Consider the following 21,950-nt stretch of genomic DNA (forward strand, 5'->3'; position numbering starts at 1 on the left):
ACTGGTGCAAAATGAGACATACCTACTTGTTTTGGCTCAGGGTGACCCTTGGATCAAGTAGCAGAACAGCTTCCATTTTCTGCTCCAGAAGTTAAAAAAGGATATATTCCTTTTTTGGTCTCCTGGAATGGAATTTATTTACTGTGGACTTTGTAAATTTGAGCCACTTTTGGAAACCAACTAGATTGAGGTAGCATAGAATTTTTTTGTGGGTGTGTCTTGAATAGGCTGTACTTATGCCATCTATATGGGATTGAGGCTGGGGGTCTCTTGGCCCAACAAGAAGGCTAGAAAGTCTCTTTCCTCATCGCGAAAAATTACAAGTTAAACAGCTCACATAAGATTTCACTGAAAAGTTAGAACAGAATTGTAAGTTAGACTTATAAATAATAGTGATTTAAAGGCCAACTGGATTCACGCTATGCTCTTCTCTGCACTTCAAGTGAAATAATTCAATGGGTTAATTAAAGATTATTCCACAGTATCTTTCAAAACCTGTCTACCAAAAAGCCTGAGAATTTGTCAGAGGAAGAGGTGCTGCTGAATCCAGTTTGGGAGGAAAAGGAACTAAATGTAGTGAAGATAGAGTTTGGTATTGTCCTAGCAGAGGTTGTTATAGGTCGTGTAGGACCAGATTGTAATTTACAATCTGCTCTGAGTAAGGGGTGGTGCATAGCTACATTGCTGCAGGAGCAGAGAACAGATTGGGACTCAGAATGACACACTTCCTCCCCTGCTCCCATGTTGCTCTGAGGAAGGAGTAAGTTACCATTCCCCCTTTCATGGAGCAGCTTACTCCCCTTTGTGTGCCCAAACCATTACCCTTGACAGGTGATTGGAGTGGTGCGGGAAGGAGCCAGTGCTCTTTCTATTCCTCTCCATCCACCCACTTGCTACTAAGTGTGGAGTATCTAGTGACTAGCTTCTCTCTTTCCTGTGTAGCTGGAGTCACAATCTGAGCAGCGCTAAGCAGTGTCAAGGAAGGGCTGTGACAATCTAGCAAATCATTATTTTTATACAACAAACTCCTGTCTGAGGAGTTGTTTGCATGATATAGTTAATAAAGATTGGACGGTCCCTAGTGTATTGGAATTAAGGACAGGGAAGATTGGAAAACAATTCTAATGGAGAGCAGTTCTGGAAACTGTTAGGGTATATCTACACAGCTGCTGGGAGAGCGTCTTGCAGCCCTGGTCAACAGAGCTGTGTGAGCAGGGCTTACGTTAGTGTGCTAAAAATAGCAAATGTGGCTTGGGCTCTGAAACCCACGGCCTAGCTCCAGCCTGAACCCAAACGTCAAAGCAACATCTCCATAGCTATTTTTAGCATGCTAGCACAAGCTCCACTAACACAGGTCTGTCCATCTGGGCTGTAGGCCTCACGGCCAGCTGCTGTGTAGACCGACCCTTAGAGCCTAGCACCAGCCACCACGAGGTGTGTGCTTCTCTAAGCACACTGGAAAACGCATATCACACAAGGTACAGTCAATAAACATTTTTCTGCCCTAGGAGACCACCACTTCTGCCTCTGTGGGTAGAGCTGGCCTGGGATCAATCAGGGCTTTCGAGCTGTGCTCCAGCTCTAGGCAAAAACCTGCAGCTCCACTGCTCCGGAGGTGCTCCGCGCTCCAGCTCCGGGCTCCACTCCAAAGCCCTGGGATCAATAGCTCTACCTACTATTGGCCGTTTTTGACTACGGATGCCAGCTCCAGTCATAGACTTAGAGCAAGTTGGTTTTTGTTGACACTACCTGTAGTGATCATTCAACTCTTGTGGATTAAGGATCAAATTTTCAAAAGTGATGTAGGCACTTAAGAAACTAAGCCAAATTGAACATCAATGGGACTTAGGAGCCAAAGTGCCTAAGTGACTTCAGAAAATGTGACGTGGGCTCAAAAGTCACTTAGGTGCTTTCAAAATGTTACCTGAAATCTACCTTTCCAATAACCAGCTCTACAGGGTGGTGATGGGGTCAGCTAGTCAGGAAATGTTCAACTCATTGTTTATATGTCAGAAAATGAAGATTTGTCAAACCTGAAACTTTTTGCAAAAAAATGTTGGTCTTGAGGACATTTTTGTTGGGGTGGTTTCTCAGATCCAGACATAATGAGACTGCAATCCCAGGATAACCAGTAGTCTGGTGGTTAGGGCACTCATATGGAATGTGGGAGACCCAGGTTTATGTCCTTGCTCTGAATCAGGCAGAGTAAGCGCTCTTATCCCTGGGATATTGAGTCTGTCTCTGTGGTCCCATTAATATTCACTTACTTTTACAAAGTGGAACACCTCCAACAGGAGAGGTTGACTCTATAGCCCAGCTCACTCACATGGGGAATAGAGGCCAAGCTGATGTTCCTTCTCCTAATCAGGGACTTGAACCTGGGGTCTCCCTCATTCTGGGTGAGTGCCCAAACCACTAGGCCATTGAGTATTCTGGCATGGGGCTTTTAGTGTTTTTGTTGGGTTGTTTGTTTGCAAAACATTTTGAAAGGTCTAGTTTTCATTCCAGTGCAAAATGAAAATAAATGTTGAACCCTTGAACTTTTTTACAAAATGGAATTCTTGTTTTCTGGTCAGCTCTAGTGACATTTCACCCCCACACGAATAACAGTGAAAGTGATGTAATTCATTTGCTCCAAGGGTCATTAATCTTTTGATGTATCTTGTCTGATTTTCAAAGTTGGAACAATTCTCAAAACTGTGTGAGTTTCATGTGTGTTCAGGTTTTGTTGCAAACATTTTGGACAGGTCTAGTGACATTATCTGTTAGTGCCTGGACCTCTCAATCAATGCACGAACAGCTAGCACAATAAGCTTCAATGGAAAACCAAAGAGAAATCAAGTGCATATTGTACCTTTTAGCTGTTTCATTTGAGTTCAGGATCATATGTCTGTCAGTTCCTGCAAATGCATGTTAACTGGCCTTGGGGAGAGAAATCCATTCACCTTTATTTGTGTAAACTACTGTAGTAAAGCTTAAGAGTGTTGGGGCCATTATGTAGGGGAGATCTATTTTGAACAAGTTTGTTTTCTTGGAAGTACATTCCTATGTAAGTAAACACAAACAGCAGCATATTTCTGGGTACCCTTTCACTTAGTTCTAATTCTGGTTCCAGATCACAGTTGTGGAGGGGTTCAGAAAAGGAAATAGTAAATTATGGTATAATGGGAACCTCTGTGAGGTCCTCAACAAGATAAATCTTACGTTCTGCATGTTTGTGTATGCAAAGGCTTGAACATCATGTAAAAATGAAGTATTGGTTTGAAATTAGCCTGCCCCAGGGACATTAATGGTGTATTAAACACTGAAATCGGAGGACAATATAGAAGTATGCTTAACTTTTCCTCCCCATTCCAAAACACTAGCTTCTTCCTCTGGAAGCTGGTAGTCATGCTAGGGGAGATTTCAGTATTCCTGAAGGGAATGTGTTTTGGCAAAGCGCTTTAGCCTCCAGTGCAGACAGATGAATACAGGATAACCTTCTAAATCCTGTGGAGTAAACTGGTGAGAAACAAAACAGACAAATGAAGGGAGCATCTGCAAATTCTCTGCATAGTCAAGGCTAAAGTATGTCATACAGTCTGTAATTGAGAGAAATTTTTGTAGGCTTGGTGAAGTGAATCACTGAGAAGTTAGCAGAGATACCAGATAATGTCATGTGACTATACCCCAAAAATGCTTAAATTAGATTAGATCCTCTGTTTTATGTAGCACAGGGGAATTAGATCTGCAGTGCATGTCCTGTAGTGGTCATCTGGCGGTACTATGCTCTCTCTCCATTCATGGGTTCAAGGAATTTCTTCTTGCATCATTTTGGTTTTATTTGGGTTTTCTCCTGGTGGGAACAATTATCAGAAGGGTGGAGCATTCTCGAGGCAATCAGAATTAGGATTAGTCTAAATAAGGAGGTGTTATTAACGTTATACAAGGCACTGGTGAGACCTCATCTGGAATACTATGTGCAGTTCTGGTCTCCCATGTTTAAGAAGGATGAATTCAAACTGGAACAGTACAGAGAAGGGCTACTAGGATGAGCCGAGGAATGGAAAACCTGTGGTTATGAGACTCAAAACTTATGAAAGGAGACTCAAAGAGCTAAACAAAAGAAGGTTGAGAGGAGATATGATGGCTCTCTATAAATATATCAGAGGGATAAATACCAGAGAGGGAGAGGAATTATTTAAACTCAGTACCAATGTGGACACAAGAACAAATGGATATAAACTGGCCATCAGGAAGTTTAGACTTGAAATTAGATGAAGGTTTCCTTCTCCTAATCAGGGACTTGAACCTGGGGTCTCCCTCATTCTGGGTGAGTGCCCAAACCACTAGGCCATTGAGTATTCTGGCATGGGGCTTTTAGTGTTTTTGTTGGGTTGTTTGTTTGCAAAACATTTTGAAAGGTCTAGTTTTCATTCCAGTGCAAAATGAAAATAAATGTTGAACCCTTGAACTTTTTTACAAAATGGAATTCTTGTTTTCTGGTCAGCTCTAGTGACATTTCACCCCCACACGAATAACAGTGAAAGTGATGTAATTCATTTGCTCCAAGGGTCATGAATCTTTTGATGTATCTTGTCTGATTTTCAAAGTTGGAACAATTCTCAAAACTGTGTGAGTTTCATGTGTGTTCAGGTTTTGTTGCAAACATTTTGGACAGGTCTAGTGACATTATCTGTTAGTGCCTGGACCTCTCAATCAATGGACGAACAGCTAGCACAATAAGCTTCAATGGAAAACCAAAGAGAAATCAAGTGCATATTGTACCTTTTAGCTGTTTCATTTGAGTTCAGGATCATATGTCTGACAGTTCCTGCAAATGCATGTTAACTGGCCTTGGGGAGAGAAACCCATTCACCTTTATTTGTGTAAACTACTGTAGTAAAGCTTAAGAGTGTTGGGGCCATTACGTAGGGGAGATCCATTTTGATCCATGTTTTCTTGGAAGTACATTCCTATGTAAGTAAACACAAACAGCAGCATATTTCTGGGTACCCTTTCACTTAGTTCTAATTCTTAGTTCAGATCACAGTTGTGGAGGGGTTCAGAAAAGGAAATAGTAAATTATGGTATAATGGGAACCTCTGTGAGGTCCTCAACAAGATAAATCTTACGTTCTGCATGTTTGTGTATGCAAAGGCTTGAACATCATGTAAAACTGAAGTATTGGTTTGAAATTAGCCTGCCCCAGGGACATTAATGGTGTATTAAACACTGAAATCAGAGGACAATATAGAAGTATGCTTAACTTTCCCTCCCCATTCCAAAATACTAGCTTCTTCCTCTGGAAGCTGGTAATCATGCTAGGGGAGATTTCAGTATTCCTGAAGGGAATGTGTTTTGGCAAAGCGCTTTAGCCTCCAGTGCAGACAGATGAATACAGGATAACCTTCTAAATCCTGTGGAGTAAACTGGTGAGAAACAAAACAGACAAATGAAGGGAGCATCTGCAAATTCTCTGCATAGTCAAGGCTAAAGTATGTCATACAGTCTGTAATTGAGAGAAATTTTTGTAGGCTTGGTGAAGTGAATCACTGAGTAGTTAGCAGAGATACCAGATAATGTCATGTGACTATACCCCAAAAATGCTTAAATTAGATTAGATCCTCTGTTTTATGTAGCACAGGGGAATTAGATCTGCAGTGCATGTCCTGTAGTGGTCATCTGGCGGTACTATGCTCCCTCTCCATTCATGGGTTCAAGGAATTTCTTCTTGCATCATTTTGTTTTTATTTGGGTTTTCTCCTGGTGGGAACAATTATCAGAAGGGTGGAGCATTCTCGAGGCAATCAGAATTAGGATTAGTCTAAATAAGGAGGTGTTATTAACGTTATACAAGGCACTGGTGAGACCTCATCTGGAATACTATGTGCAGTTCTGGTCTCCCATGTTTAAGAAGGATGAATTCAAACTGGAACAGGTACAGAGAAGGGCTACTAGGATGATCCGAGGAATGGAAAACCTGTGGTTATGAGACTCAAAACTTATGAAAGGAGACTCAAAGAGCTTGGCTTGTTCAGCCTAAACAAAAGAAGGCTGAGGGGAGATATGATTGCTCTCTATAAATATATCAGAGGGATAAATACCAGAGAGGGAGAGGAATTATTTAAACTCAGTACCAATGTGGACACAAGAACAAATGGATATAAACTGGCCATCAGGAAGTTTAGACTTGAAATTAGATGAAGGTTTCTAACCATCAGAGGTGTGAAGTTCTGGAACAGCTTTCCAGGGGAGCAGTGGGGGCAAAAGACACATCTGGCTTTAAGACTAAGTTTGATAAGTTTATGGAGGAGATGGTATGATGGGATAGCCTAATTTTGGCAATTAATTGATCTTTGACTATTAGCGGTAAATATGCCCAATGGCCTGTGATGAGATGTTAGATCCCACCCCATCGGAGTTACTACAGAGAATTCTTTCTTGGGTGTCTGGCCGGTGAGTCTTGCCCACATGCTCAGGGTTTAGCTGAGCGCCATATTTGGGATCAGGAAGGAATTTTCCTCCAGGGCAGATTAGCAGAGGCCGTGGGGGGGTTTCGCCTTCCTCTGCAGCGTGGGGCACGGGTCACTTGCTGGAGGATTCTCTGCACCTTGAAGTCTTTAAACAACGATTTTAGGACTTCAATAGCTCAAACACAGGTTAGGGGGAGTGGGTGGGTGAGATTCTGTGGCCTGCGTTGTGCAGGAGGTCAGACTAGACGATTATAATGGTCCCGTCTGACCTTAAAGTCTATGACTCTGAGTCTAATTTGTCTAGTAATTTGCTTCACAGCCAAGCCCTTTTGACAAGGAATGTTTGTCTTCTCTCTGGCTCTTGCACGCTTTGTCCTGAGTTTTGTGAGCTACACAGTCCACGAGGGCTGCAGCTGTTTGTTCAAGTCTTGGTTGGAGAAGTCACTAATGTAGCTGTGTCCTGACCCATTGATTTTTTTTGTTTTTGTTTTTTGGAGATCATCTCCAGAGCCTCGACTTGGCTGTGGAAGCAGCTTGAGAGCCAGTGCAGGAGTGATGTCCCACTGAGGAGGCAGGCTGCCACGTTCCACACAAACTAGAGCCTCTATGTTGTTTCCAACTTCGATGCAAGATACTGAATTACATTATCCCACTCTAGGGGTGGATCACTGTGGCCAACTCCTCCCCTTGCAGGAGAGGGCAAGGCCTCATAGCAAGCTAAAGGTGGAAGAAGGCATTTTTTTGTCACTTTTTGTCCACATTTAGTCTTGTGTCCAACATAACCCCATGGCTTCACGCTACTTTGACAAACCTTGGTAAATGCCTCTGAAATGGCAGAAGGTAGGTGTCCCAGCTAGTTCTTCAAAGTGATTTTCCATTTGCTTACTTTGGTTTGGTTTGAACCAGCTGTTCTTTATCCAGGTGCTGGTGTCTTGTAGGCACTGGGAAATCTCTGTGATGAAGGTGTTTACAAGAAATACAGCAGGGAGTCACTAGCATTTATTGGCAGCCGAGCCTGTGGTGTCTCAGCACCTTTCCACGCAATCTCAGGTGGATTTTTAAGAGGAGAGAGGCAGGGTAGATCTCAGTGGTATTGCCAGACATAATGATTTGTAGCGAAAAGGAGCAGTTAGTTATCACCACTCTTGGAGTTCTGTGATTGGACCCATGTACTCCATCAATGTCATACCCTATGCTGTATTGTATAATGTTGCTGATAGGGTGAGTGATGGGAGCATTAAGTGCTGCCCTCTATCCATTGCTATGAGGTGGTTGTCCAGTAGTGCTAATAAGATGGAGAAGGAGGATGGTCTTGTAGTTAAGTCACTGGACTGGGATTCAGGAGATTTGGATTCATGTCTCAACTCTGCCTCAGTCTTTCTGTCTGACCCTGGACAAGTCACTTTGTCTTTCTCTGCCTTGGTTCCCCATCTGTAAATTCGGGATGATAATAGTTCCTTTCTCACTCCCTTTGTCTTATTTATTTAGATAGTAAACTCTTCTGAGTAGGGCTTGGTTATTACTATGTGTTTGTGCAGTGCCTAGCCTAAAGGGGTCCTGATCTCTGTTGACAACTATAGGCATTACCATAATAGAAATAATAAATGATGATAATACATCAGTGCCTTGGAAAAAGTACCCTGGAATGGGAAATTGGACCTGTAAAGAGTCACACTGTAGATTCTTGTTTACATTAAGGCAGTTTTACACCAGTCTAGCAATATAAAGGGGTCTAAAAGTGGATGTAAATTGAATCTATGCCCTCTTTAACGCCCCTTTATGCTACCAGAGGATCAGGCCCTGAATCTTTAACAAATAAGAAGGGCAATAAGCCATTCTGGAGGTTAAGGTCAAAAGTGCATCTGGTTTCTGATATTTCGGGGTTTAATTAGAGGTTTGCTGTATAATGATGACTCCTAATGGAATGGTGTTTTAAGTGTTGCCAAGAAATGAGTACAGATCACCTAAATTATTAAGTCTCTTTATCTTCTTGCTGGAGACGCTCGTGGTGAGTGCATCTGAAAATTCTTTATCCCCCTTAAAAGTTATAACCCTTTACATTCCATTTTGAGGAAAACTCTTTTTTTTATCAGTGAACTGGAAATTATAAAAATAAAAAAATAAAAAGATGCTGGCTAAGTGAAACCAGTCAAAGCACAAAAATGATGAGTATTCAATGGAGAGAAAATTGTCCCTCTTTCAATAAAAAAAACCCTGAATATTTAGCACTAATACAGAACTAATATAATTTGATCAAACTATCCCCTTTTCCTTTACACTGTCATCACTCTGCAGCACTAGGGGATCTGGCTGGATGCCTCTTTCATCCACTCACAAGACTGATGTGAGGGGGGAATCAAAGCCTCTGGATACCCAGGTGTTTTACTCTTCTAGAACCTGAATGGAATCCAGCCAGTGCCTGAATCTTGGGGTCCCTAAGTGCACAGTCCGTGTGCAGAACTTCTGTCTGGCACCTCCTTCTGAGAGCTGGAACTCACTGTCCAGCTGCCTGGCCCTGCTGGCCACAGTGCTAAGCCTTCAGATTCGCCCTTACTTAAACACTTCCTCTCCCAGAACTCCACTGCGAAGGTTTCACTTTCCCTGGAGGCATGCAATATTTATGAAGCTCACAGTCAGACACTGTTCCCAGAGACTAGCACATTATTGCTCTTTTACTTAATCATATAAAGCACAGGAGTGTACTTATCAGAAAACACTAAACCCATGTCCCTGCCTTAGTTTCCTTGTCGCTCCAGGGCATTCTTCGGGCTGGGGTCGGAGCCCCTTGGATTGTCCAGAGTCCTTCTGCTTCAGTGTATGACATGTGGGCTGCAACATGAAGCTTCTTCCCCCTTGGTCAGCTTTGCCCTTGACCAGCCTAACCCTTTCTCTTGGGAGTTCTTGGGGCCATATAGACTCAGGAGCAGGCAGTGTCCCTGCCTGATGCCGACGCCTACATGCTGGGTTGCTCAGTATTGCCAACCCCAAATGGTCAAAAATCATGAGTCAGGCTCACCAGAAATCATGAGATTGGCTTTAAAATCGTGAGATTATGTAAACACAATAGATTTGGTGTTCTTTTTATTTACCTTCTGCTTTTTGAGCCTTTAGGGTACTCTGAGATCACATTTTGAAGCTTTCTCCACAGCCACGAGGGCCAGAAAGTTACTTTTTTCTTTAAGAATAAAGGCTGAAATCAGCATATATCCACTTGACTCCAGGAGCTGGGGCTTTAAGGAAAACAGGAATTATCGTGAGACTCGTGAGAAAATCGTGAGAGCTGGCAACACTGGTTGCTTCTCTCTCTCTTGTTGAACTAGACACAAAAAGAGCCAAAGTTGTTCCCCCTTGGCCCCGTTCCTGTGCGGTGAGAGACAAGCCTTCAAGCTTACAGAGAGCTCTTCTCTCTTTCACCCACCTTGTCTCTCTAATATCTTGGGACCGACACAGCTACAACAACACTGCATGTAAATGGTGGTGTCTGTTACGTGTCAGATTACTGTAAACTGTAATTTACACACTGGCAAGTGGGTATACATTGGTGTAATTTATACTCTGAGGGGCGCAGAGAGAAAGCAACCCACAGAAACAAGCAAGGCAAAGTATTTGTAATTGTCACTTTGGTCCAGTATTGCCATGGTTGATTTAGGCATATTTTTGTGATATATTTAAAAAAAAATTGTAGTGGTTATGTAACAGTTGTGTGAGAGCCAGGAGCTTGGGGTGGGATCTGTAAAATGAGGAATCAAAAGGAAGAAATAGAGGAGAAAGAGTGTTTTTTACCTTGCATCATCTTGTACCCTGATGCTGAATGAGAGGGTCTCATAATTAAGGCACTGGCTTAGGACTCAGTAGATAGAGGGTCAATTTTTCTCTCTGCCACTGACCTCTTGTGTGAACTTAGACAGGTGCCTCTGTGCCTACATTCCCCACCTATAAAATGGGAATGATGATGCCCCCCTTTGTCTGTCTTGTCTATTTAGATTATAAGATCTACAGGGTGGGGACAGTGTCTTACTATGTGTTTATACAGCACCTCACGCATACTCATCTGTTGTACCAATGTATATCTTACACAGACAATTGCATCACCACAGAACGTCTCTCTCCACCTGTTCCCTTTCACCTTACACAGCACTTTATTCCCTTTTCCTGATGTTACCAATCAACCTTTGGCCATTAGTTCATCCAGATCATCATCATCATTATCTTGTAGATTTTACTTTTAAGAGCAGTCCTGAGAGGATTACTCCAGCACAAGATATTCTGCATTCTTTCAGGTTTTCTGAAGAATTTATCATAATTCTTTTTAATAAGTAATTTTAAAACAAAAGTGTCAGCATCTTTCTGTCTCAGAAAAGCATTTATCCACTTAACTTCTGAGTTAACCATTACATTTAATTTTGAAAGAGCCAGGAGAAATGAGAGGCTTCTTTGTGTTGTTAACCAGAGCAGCATGCAAATGGCACATAGACTCATAGAACTGCAGGACTGGAAGGGACCTCAAGAGGTCATCTAGTCCAGTCCCCTGTACTTGTGGCAGGACTAAGTATTATCTAGACCATCCCTGACAGGTGTCTGTCTAACCTGCTCTTAAAAATCTCCAATGATGGAGATTCCACAACCTCCCTAGGCAATTTATTCCAGTGCTTAACCACCCTGACAGGAAGTTATTCCTAATGACCAACCTAAATCGCCTTTGCTGCAGTTTAAGCCCACTGGTTCTTATCATATCCTCAGAGGTTAACAAGAATAATTTTTCTTCCTCCTCCTTGTAACAACCTTTTATTTACTTGAAAACTGTTATCATGTCTCCTGTGTCTTCTCTTCTCCAGACTAAGAAAACACAGTTTTTTCAATCTTCCCTCATAGGTCATGTTTTCTAGACCTTTAATCATTTTTGTTGTTGTTCTCTGGACTTTCTCCAATTTGTCCACATCTTTCCTGAAATGTGGCACCCAGACCTGGACACAGTACTCCAGTTGAGGGCTAATCAGCGCAGAGTAGAGCGGAAGAATTACTGCTCGTGTCTTGCTTACAACACTCCTGCTAATACGTCCCGGAATGATGTTTGCTTTTTTTGCAACAGTTACATTTAGCTTGTGATCCACTTTAGCTTGAGGGGGAGGGATAGCTCAGTGGTTTGAGCATTGGCTTCCTAAACCTAGGGTTGTGAGTTCAATCCTTGAGGGGGCCATTTAGGGATCAGGGCAAAAATTGGGGATTGGTTCTGCTTTGAGCAGGGGGTTGGACTAGATGACCTACTGAGGTCCCTTCCAACCCTGATATTCTATGACCCCCAGATCCTTTTCTGCAGTACTCCTTCCCAGGCAGTCATTTCCCATTTTGTATGTGTGCAACTAACTGATTGTTCCTTTGGGAGTACTTTGCATTTGTCCTTATTGAATTTCACCCTATTTACTTCAGACCATTTCTCCAGTTTGTCCAGATCATTTTGAATTTTAATCCTATCCTCCAAAGGCATCATGCAGGCTTTACTCATGCAACTAAGAGCTGCAGGAGTGAGCCCCTAATTGAGAAACAGTTGCTCCGTGCTTAAGGTTGAAGCTTAAAAAGCCCATGGTATAAGTCTGTTTTCATACTTCATATCCCAAACCATAGTAGAATTTATTCAGGGAAGTTTTAAAATAATTAGAAGAGCCACTCTGAGATAAAATCATAATTCTTTTTACTTGTCTTCTAGTTTTTGAGCCTTTTAGGTACACACGTTTTCAAGTTTTTTCTCTGCAACCATATAAACTTGCTTCTTTACTAGCATGACTCCAGGAGCAGGAGCTTTAAGGAAGCACAAAACATTCTGAGACTGTCAATAAAATTGTGAGAGTTAGCAACACTCATTTTAACAATCTAACAAATGTACAGTGTAGATCTAACTAGATGTAACAATTACAAAACAAAAGAGGTTAAAGTTGAGGATGAGAGGACTCTGTGGATCAGATGGGGGAAATAACAATTAATGAGGTAGTAGGTGGCAGAATTAAGTTGTTTGATCTAATGTATTTTTGTATGTATGTCCCCATTTGCAGATAAACCTGATCCCCCAGCTGGAAAACCCTGTGCCTCGGACATACAAAGTTCTTCCCTCACTCTCTCTTGGTATGGCTCTTCTTACGATGGTGGAAGTGCTGTGCAGTCTTACACTGTGGAAACCTGGAACTCAGTGGATAACAAATGGACAGATCTCACTACTTGCCGGAGCACTTCTTACAATGTCAAGTCCCTGCTGGCTGACCGGGAGTACAAATTCCGGGTGCGAGCTGCTAACGTGTATGGCATAAGTGAGCCCAGTCAAGAATCAGAACTGGTAAAAGTAGGAGAGAAACAAGAAGGTTAGTCCTTACTGAGAAAAATGATTAAACTCTATTAGATAATGGCCCAGGATTTTTCAAGGTTGGTGCAGCCAATTGCCAATATACATTTGCACATTGCTACTGGTGGTTTGAGTGCCAATGCCTGAAATTTGAGATGCTAATGCTTGATGTGAGGCATTTTTATGCTTCCATGGTATCTGGGCAGATCAATTTTTGTGTCTTCTGAACTTGGAAAATCTGGGCCAATATTTTTCTGTCTGTTTTATGCATGTAATGAATTGTGTCTCAACTGCATTTGTTTATGTATGCTTATCTGTACTTGTTAACAAGTTTCTATAGCTCAGGATACTTGTAGTGAGATATGGAACATTTCACCCAAGAATTATGGGTTCGGATTTAATCCTGTTTGAGAATGCTGGTTAGGGACTTCTGGGAAATGAATTGGTGGCGTCTGTCTACTTTGTAATGAAAAATCACCAAAAACCACCACCACAATTGACACCAGCTGGTACATTTGTTGGCAGCCTCAGTGGAGAAGCTAAGGGCAGGGAAGCTAAATTAACCTCTCATACCTAGAGACTTCAGATCTGAGGCATGTTAGTGAGTCAGCGTGGGAGATTTTGTGCCACAGTTGCCCATGAGGCGCCTGATCTGCATCCAGAAAACTTCAGCCTCCAGCACTGTGTTGTCAAACTGGCACCTTATATGAATAGCCAAATTTTTAAAGAATTTTTGAGCCAGTTACCATTCCAGAATATTTTACTCCTGTTTTATGTGCTCTTGTGGATATTTTCCACCACCATTCAACATTTTTCCCTTGACCCTTTATCAGCGGAGAAGTTTCAAAGAGAAGAGCTTAAGCATCCTGAAACTTACACTGAACAAGGCCCATACATTCAAAAAACAAACATTTGCAAGTGCGCAGACAAATAAATTCTATATTGCATGCCTGTATCTTTATGTACACACACACACAGTGTAGAACAGGGATTGGCAACCTTTGGCACGCGGCCAGTCAGGGAAATCCACTGGCAGGCCGGGGCGATTTGTTTACCTGCAGCGTCCACAGGTTTGGCCGATTGCAGCTCCCACTGGCTGCAGTTTGCCGTTACAGGCCAATGGGAGCGATTGGCTGAACCTGTGGATGCTGCAGGTAAACAACTCATCCTGACCCACCAGCGGATTTCCCTGATGGGCCACGTGCCAAAGGTTGCCGATCCCTGGTGTAGAATATGGAGGACCTCTTTTAGGTGCTCTCAGGGCACTGGAAAGTCCAGAATTGGAAACAAGTTACTTTTCCATATATCCTACTGCCTGTCTTTGGGGAGTGTTTCAGCTCTCAATTCCTGCTTTGAAGTACATTATGAATGCAGTGCTTTGTGATCTTACCTGGTTCAAATAAAGCCATAGAGAGTTTGTAATATTTATCTTTTAGTGACACATCTGGGCAAAGTACCTGCACAATGGTGCAGCACTGTAAGATCTTCCACAGCTTTTTGTCAAATATTTCCATGCAGATGTAATTTGCTCTCTTCCTTGAGCAGCTAAATTGGTGCTATATTGGTGTATTTACTTTCTCTCACTAATTAAAAGAAAATCTGAAAGGTTGATATAAATCAAGGATCAATTTTCTCTCCAGGGGAAGAAAGCAGTAAGAGTGACCATAAATTTGTAAGAAAGCTGGACAGTGCTGGCTGTTGATAACAAAAAATTCCCTGTGTTGGAATGCCTCCTCTCTTTGGTTGCTGGAAGAATACACTTAGGTTTGGAAACTGTCAGACTCTTCCTTTGCTTTTGCACTTCCAAGAGCTATCACTGATTGTGATGGGTGGAAACAACATAATTTTTTTAATTGAAGAGAGAAGATGTTGTTATGTTTTTACAATCCCTGGCACAGTGGGGCTGGAGCACCTAGGAAGTACTGCAATACAAATAACAACTGATAACAATAATATGGGTTGAGTAAAGAACCCACTGTACAAAGGTAATTCCTTGTATCAGCAAAAAGAACAGGAGTACTTGTGGCACCTTAGAGACTAACAAATTTATTTCAGCATAAGCTTTCGTGGGCTAAAGCTCACTTCTTCGGATGCATAGAATGGAACACACAGACAGGAGATATTGTATTAATATGTATGTATGTATAAATATCTCCTGTCTGTGTGTTCCATTCTATGCATCCGAAGAAATGAGCTGTAGCCCATGAAAGCTTATGCTGAAATAAATTTGTTAGTCTCTAAGGTGCCACACGTACTCCTGTTCTTTTTGCGGATACAGACTAACACGTCTGCTACTCTGAAACCTGTCCTTGTATCAAGGAGACAGTGTAATTTAGTGATTTCAGCAGGAGACTGGAAGCCAGGACTCCAGGGTTCTGTTCGTGACACTACAGTTGACTTGTCAAGTTACTTAAGGCCTAATTTTCAGTAATACTGAACCCACAATTCCAGTGGAAGTCAGTGGGAAATGCAGGTGTTCAACACACCTGAAAATCAGGACTTTTAAGTTCTCCCCACTGTAAACTCCTGGCCAAGTAACTAAGGCTATGCCTTCATTGCCCCAAAAGGTGTGTGTCAAGGTTTACATGAGATAACTAACATTCCTTAGTTATCTCACTGTAAAATACTAGAGGAGACAAGATGCTGGTAGTTTTTGCTGCATTGTAACTAGGGTGTGGCAACTACTATACCATCCACCTAGTTGATCTCGCCTGGCTGTATTCCACTAAAAACTACAGTGCCTTGTCTCCACTAGGATTTTACAGTGAGATAGCTAATGCACGTTAGTTATCTCACTGTAAAAACACAGCTTTTTGGGTGTGAAGACATAGCTTTAGCCTCAATTTGCCCATCTCTGCCTGCCTCACTGGGATGTTGAGGTCCCATGATGTGGGTGAAGCACTTGGAGACGCTCCAATGGAAAGTGCTTTCGCAGTGCAAAGTATTATTATTATGAGAGTGAAATGAGCAGGTTGCCGTATATTCACCATCAGTCCAGATTCAACATTGCTAAAGTAATGTAATAAGTCATAAAGAAGCAAAGTATGCATGGCCAGTTGGTGACATTGGTTTCCAGCTGAGGAAGACATTCGCTTAGCTTCACTGAGTTCAACCACAGGGGAGATGTACCTTTTTACTAATATAGAGCTTCCACCCGTGGACCACAAGCCTTCCAGTCCAAGCCTTTGATGCAGTGATGTGCATGTTGCATACACAGCAAGTCTAGCCGTGGGACATTTGGCAGACACAGCTATTGGCAAAGAGGATGGGATCTGCTCCTTCATGCAGCCCTTAAAAGGGGAGGAAAATGTGAAGTGCTCAATATAAGTGTGATTTCCAGAGCAGAAAATCTGAGCACAGCTCCCACAGAGTGGGGGAGGGCAATCTTCCTTTCTTGCTTCCCTGCTACAGTGGCAGACTGCGGACCAGTCTGTCTCTGCTGCAAGTACGTAAATATCACAAACACAGCAGGGAGAGGGGGTGATAGGGCTTCTGTTGATTGGCTAAGTCCACTCAACTTGTCTGGCTACCAGTTTGCAGATTCATCAACATCTACTGGGTGTTGAGGGGAAGGGATAGCTCAGTGGTTTGAGCATTGGCCTGCTAAACCCAGGTTTGTGAGTTCAATCCATGAGGGGGCTATTTAGGGATCTGGGGTAAAAATGTGTCTGGGGATTGGTCTCCCTTTGAGTAGGGGGTTGGATTAGATGACCTCCTGAGGTCCCTTCCAACCCTGATATTCTATGAAATTCATCTCCGTTGTCACATTAAGATGTCTATGTAACATAACTGTATAATCTTATTACTGTGTATCTGGCCCTCCATCCTTCACCCATCCCTACTATTTTATTACCATGCACTGAGTCTAGCTTTATATTGAAAAGAACCTAGAATGTATTGGGGCTCTGTATAAATCAGTGGTCCCCTAAATGCGCCCGCGTCCTGGCTGACATCATCGAGAGGTGTCACTGCTGAAATGCCGCTGAATTTTGACGGCATTTCGGTGGATGCTTGACCGCCACCACAGTCCTTCGTCTGGAGCCTGCCAGACGAAAAGGTTGGGGACCGCCAGTATAAATAATAAATAGTGTAAATCCATTGGCACAAAGAGGTTAAGTCACATGGTTAGGAGTGTACAAACTCAGCTGGGAGAGTCAGATAATCAGGTCCAGCTGTTTGGATGGAGAGCTGCCTTGGTAGTTGTGAAACATTACAACTCACCGATCCTCAGGCCACTGAGAACCAGTATAGTCCTGAGGAGCAATTTCAAGCAGTAACTTAGAACAGCTCTAAATTGTACGGACTCTAACACCTGCCCTCCCACCCCCAAGGGCCATTATGGCTGTCGCAAAGCACCTCAGCTTTGTGGCTCCACCCCCTTTTCCTTGATCACCTCCACTGCAAAATAGAGAATGACACAGGGCCAGTTATGCTTACTCGTCACCACTGAAGGATTCCCTTACGTACGAATCTTCAGCTGACTTCACTTGCGTTACTGGATTTGTAAGGATTTGTGCCTGCAAACAGTTGCGCGTTTGGAATGGAGGTTCTGTTGAAAAAATTGGGCCTACATGACTAGGCAATTCATTTCAGATAAGCACCAAAAAATGTGGGTGTTTATCTGAACTGTCCAAAGCTCTAGGTTTGCAAAATTGGCAGGACAGCTTCCAAGAACAGCCTTTCTCAGAGGTTTTTGCTTTGTTTTTTACACTTTCAGGTTTGGATGTGAGAGTAAGAAATGTATTTTCCCTATACACAAGCATTGTACAATTAGGGGCTTTGTGGGCTTAATAATTTTAATTGTTTTATTTTTCCCTTCCTCTGAAGCATTCTGAAGACAGCCTATTAAATAATCCAATGATCTGATTCCTTACATTTTATGTGCCTAGTAGACATATAAACCAGATGGTTTCTCTTCAAAGGATATTCTACACTGATGACAACAGAAGTGCCTGGCTTCTGCTACCAGATTTTAATTTAGTACTTTGAGACTGAACAGATTTTTACTGTATATTTAGTATGCATACCCTGTTAGATGGCTGCCTTTTGGTACCTAACTATCACATTAACTGTTTACCCAAAGGATCTTAATCTGAGGATAAGATTGCCTTCTCTAAGCATATACATCCTATGCAGACAGAAGTTAATCATCTCAATTTTTCTTTCTCCCTCCTCCCACCCCCCGTTTTTTTATAGAACCTAAAGATGAAGCTGAGCTATCCGATGATGGTAAGAAGTTCATAATTTCATCAGAGCAAATTAATCTCTATATCTTTAATACATGTGGTATGATTTTTTTTAATCACAGTTCTTAATCCTCATTTATAGAAGAGAAAGAAACAGAGGTCGACTATCGGACAGTTACTATAAATACACAACAAAAAGTTGCAGAGTTCTACAATATTGAAGAAAGATTGGGATCGTAAGTAGATCTTAGGTTTCCTGTTTCAGCCCTTGGAATGCTGTGTTTCTAAGGCTATAAAGAGCTAGGAGGATGCATTCTTAAATGTGTACGGTATGGGCCTTTACGTTCTTAGCATTCTAGCTGGGCTGCTTGTGTGCAGTAAAAAAATACATTCTAAAGGGGTCTGGTTTTGTCTCTGTAAAAGCTCTTCATTCCCATTAACTGACATTTTAAAATAGGCATTGCATGTGCTTCCGGTGAGGAGAATGAAGCCCATAAATGCTAGATGATTCATTTTTTATTCTCTGCTCTGAAATCTGTCTGGAAGGCAGAAACCCACTGTGCACTTACAGCTCCATTATATCCATTAGTGCTAATGAGATTAAACCCTACTCCCTGGTGGTAGGGTAGAGTCTCTGTTGGCAGTGGTCATAATCCCAAAAGCAAAAGCATTAATAGTATTGCTCATTAAAGGTCAATGATTAAGTGGACTGTATGTGTCAATACTCAGGCTTGTGGGTATGCAAATTGTATGACAGGACACACTTTGAGCGACTTTTGCTGTTGGCAATCAAGGCCATAGGATTCTACCTCTGTATATTCTTCTCTATAACAAAACTAACTGTCTCTTGTTGTGTTTTCCACTTGTAAGGGTTACGGTTAAGGTGGAATTGTAAGTAAACTCACATTAGTAATTGTAGCCTGAAGTCATAATTCTGGAGCCCTTAGAACAGAGGTTTTCAAACTGAGACATGCCCCACTAGGGGGGCATGGAGGAACATTCGGGAGGGACGAGTGGCGATGCCAGGCAGCTCTGCCAGTCCCATGTGCCAGGACCCGGGCCAGCCCCGACTTGGGGCGGGGAGAGAGCACCACCTCCGCCCCGCTGCCCTAGAAGTCCATTCTTTCTATACATGTATGTGTAGCTGTAATGGATGCTAATGGGAGTAATGTGCATCAGAGGGTAAAGACTCTCTCTAATTAGGGAGCATTGGACTGCCATAGGATTTTAGATACATGAGTGTGTATAGGTGTTTAGCTTGTAGTATCAGTGTGTACAAGCATAGGTGCTTATTTTTTATTGTAACTGGTGATACACATCAGTCTAGCTAAGGTCAGAATTGAGCCTTCAGGGCAGATCCTCACCTCTTTCAGATCAGCATAGCTCCCTTGATGTCTACAGAGCCCCAGCCATATATACTATGTGAAGATCTTGCCTTTTGAATGTAATATTCGTCAAGATGATTTTGCAAATTAGTATGCCCAGTTCAATCTTGAACAGCACTTGGACTAATGCGTGTGATCATGTGTTTTCAGTGCAAGATTTGAGTTAACCACTCTGAAAAAGTTTTTAATTAAGTTTTGTTTTTAGTCTTAGTAGGCCATAAAATATTAAAACCATTTCATGGAAATAGTTATATATTTTCAGGGGGAAATTTGGACAAGTCTTTAAACTTGTTGAGAAGAAAACTGGAAAAGTTTGGGCAGGAAAATTTTTCAAAGCATATTCAGCTAAGGATAAAGAAAATATAAGGCAGGAAATCAGCATCATGAACTGTCTACATCATCCAAAACTTGTCCAGTGTGTAGATGCCTTTGAAGAAAAAGCCAACATCGTCATGGTCTTGGAAATGTGAGTATAACCCTTAAGAGCACGTTTAGTTTATTGGTGCCCAGTGTGTGAAGATCTCCTGATACCTTGACAGATAATTAAAAATAACTTGTCCTTTTTGTATAAAATATTATCTAGTGATGAGTGACTCTTGAAAAAGGCCAGATTTTTTGTTCTGATGACATAAATCATCCAAACTTTGTCTAAGTGTTTATCGAAAATATTTAAGCATCTTTGGCCAAATTATTCCTAATGTATCTCCATTGATTTCAACACAATCTGGCTAAAAATTTTGTGAGCACAGGCACTCATGAGATTTCTGTTGCATCCTGTATCTGATACTGAAGGAAGGGTACTTTTTCTCCTCTCTGCTTCCAGCTGGAATGTGGAAACATAAAGGAATGTGAAAATCAAAAATAACGATTGGAGAGAAAAATTTAACCAAATATTTCAGAATCTTCAAGTCCAGATTGGTTCTAGAAATGAGAAAAGGGTTGGGGATGGGATTATTACTATTTATTTGGTTTGGCAATCTCTAAACACGCATTAGATAAAGCACGCATTAGATAAAAATAGTCATTTTTCATAAATGATGGAATGGCTGTGCAGAATGAATGAATGAATCAATAAATTACACACAAGAAAGATGTGATTCAGAATGCAAACACCAAAGCCAAGCTCTAACAGAATAGTTGAATTGTTATGAAAAATTCTACTCAGCATATTTATAGTCATGTCAGAGGAGCAAAAAAATCAACAACAGAACTCAACCATTGTTAGAAGGCAAATTTATTTTTCATCTAAGGTGGGGTCCTCTGCACCCTTAAGAGAGCCTTGTGGATCTCCTTGGCAGAGAAGATACAAAACTTGGTTATTTAACTCTTCGCACCCCTCACTGTAGTACCTATAGAAAAATCTAGATAGATGATAGAAAGAGAATTCTAAAGAAGGTCTAATGGATGCAGACAAGATCATATATAGTTCTTCCTGGTTGTCTAGCACCCAGGCTGGCTCAACGCAACCTGAGCTGCCTCTAATTCACCACACAGGGTCTCCCTAACTCATGGCCCCTACTTAGCAGTTAAAGAAGGGACTGATTATCGATGCCTGTTTTGTTTTCCTTGCTTCCATCACACAACTCTCAAGTCCCTGCATCAAAGCCACCATCCTTCACGCCATGGACAGCTAATCAGGGCCACATTCAAAGACCATCTGTGCTGCTTCCTGGTTGTTGAGTTGTTGAACAAAGCAATGGTGCCCCATCTTCCCACCCTCGCCAGGCCTATATACGCTGTTCGCTTTGTGCTCCCAGCCCACACCATCACTGAAAGTGGCAGAGAAGCAACATAGGAATCACAGTACAGAGCAACATGATGGTGTTATAACTATATGATAGTTATTTAATCTATCTTGCCATCAGCCACCATAGTTAGTATGTAGATCATAGTACGTATTCTTTCACTTTTGCAGAAGACAGGGCTCAGAAGGTGTCCCTGTGCTGGAACTCCTTTCAAGACGGGAATCTGTATAATACAGTTTGGAATGCAATGCTCAGACACCACAAGCAATGAGAGCATGCATGACCAAAATGACAGTTGCATAATTTGTCAGTGCACCTGTTTAATGTGAACACCATATTTGTAGCAGCAGGAAAGAAAATCAACTCTTGATCTCTGTTGATGTTTTGCCCAAAAGGATAGGTCAATTGCTGTGCTGCTTCCCATTGTGGGGCGTAAAAAGGGAAAGGAAGGGAATTTTATTGCTGGCTTGATCTTCCTAGCAAAATACAGATTGCTTTAAGCAAAGAGACTGTAGTGCTACTTGTCTTAGTTAATGCATGTTCAGACTGTGTGAAAGCTATTGTTTGCACAAGCATATTTCACAGATTGAATCCTTGTTATGCAACATTGATGCTTAAATATAAGATGGTGCATTTATTTTTTTATTTAAAACTTGAGCAAGTTAGTGTTGGTTGGAGGAGGAAAAAGTCCTACTTAGTTTGGAATGGGAGCTGGCAGGCCTAATGGAAAATGGAGGCAAACGTATAAAGGGTTCTGGATAGTAATTTCCCTCTCCACCAAACCACCCGCTATTTTAAAAGATAAGATGCATTTAAATACCACAGAGTTTAGTTATTTTAGTCTGTGT

The 21,950-nt window shown here is 41.9% G+C and overlaps 1 protein-coding gene across 9 annotated transcripts in view; it reads left to right on the plus strand.

Annotated features, from left to right (window-relative positions):
• The window catches only part of MYLK (myosin light chain kinase), a 326,396-nt gene that overhangs the window by 274,369 nt on the left and 30,077 nt on the right, over positions 1-21,950 (plus strand). For all 9 annotated transcript variants that reach the window (XM_039495244.1, XM_039495239.1, XM_039495241.1 and 6 more), the window contains 4 exons: positions 12,503-12,805; positions 17,983-18,015; positions 18,115-18,208; positions 19,620-19,823. In XM_039495244.1, coding sequence (XP_039351178.1) covers positions 12,503-12,805; positions 17,983-18,015; positions 18,115-18,208; positions 19,620-19,823 — 634 coding nt within the window. The remainder of the gene's footprint in view (positions 1-12,502; positions 12,806-17,982; positions 18,016-18,114; positions 18,209-19,619; positions 19,824-21,950) is intronic.

The sequence above is a fragment of the Mauremys reevesii genome, linkage group 11 (genome assembly GCF_016161935.1).
Source record: "Mauremys reevesii isolate NIE-2019 linkage group 11, ASM1616193v1, whole genome shotgun sequence".
Taxonomy (NCBI): Eukaryota; Metazoa; Chordata; order Testudines; family Geoemydidae; genus Mauremys; species Mauremys reevesii.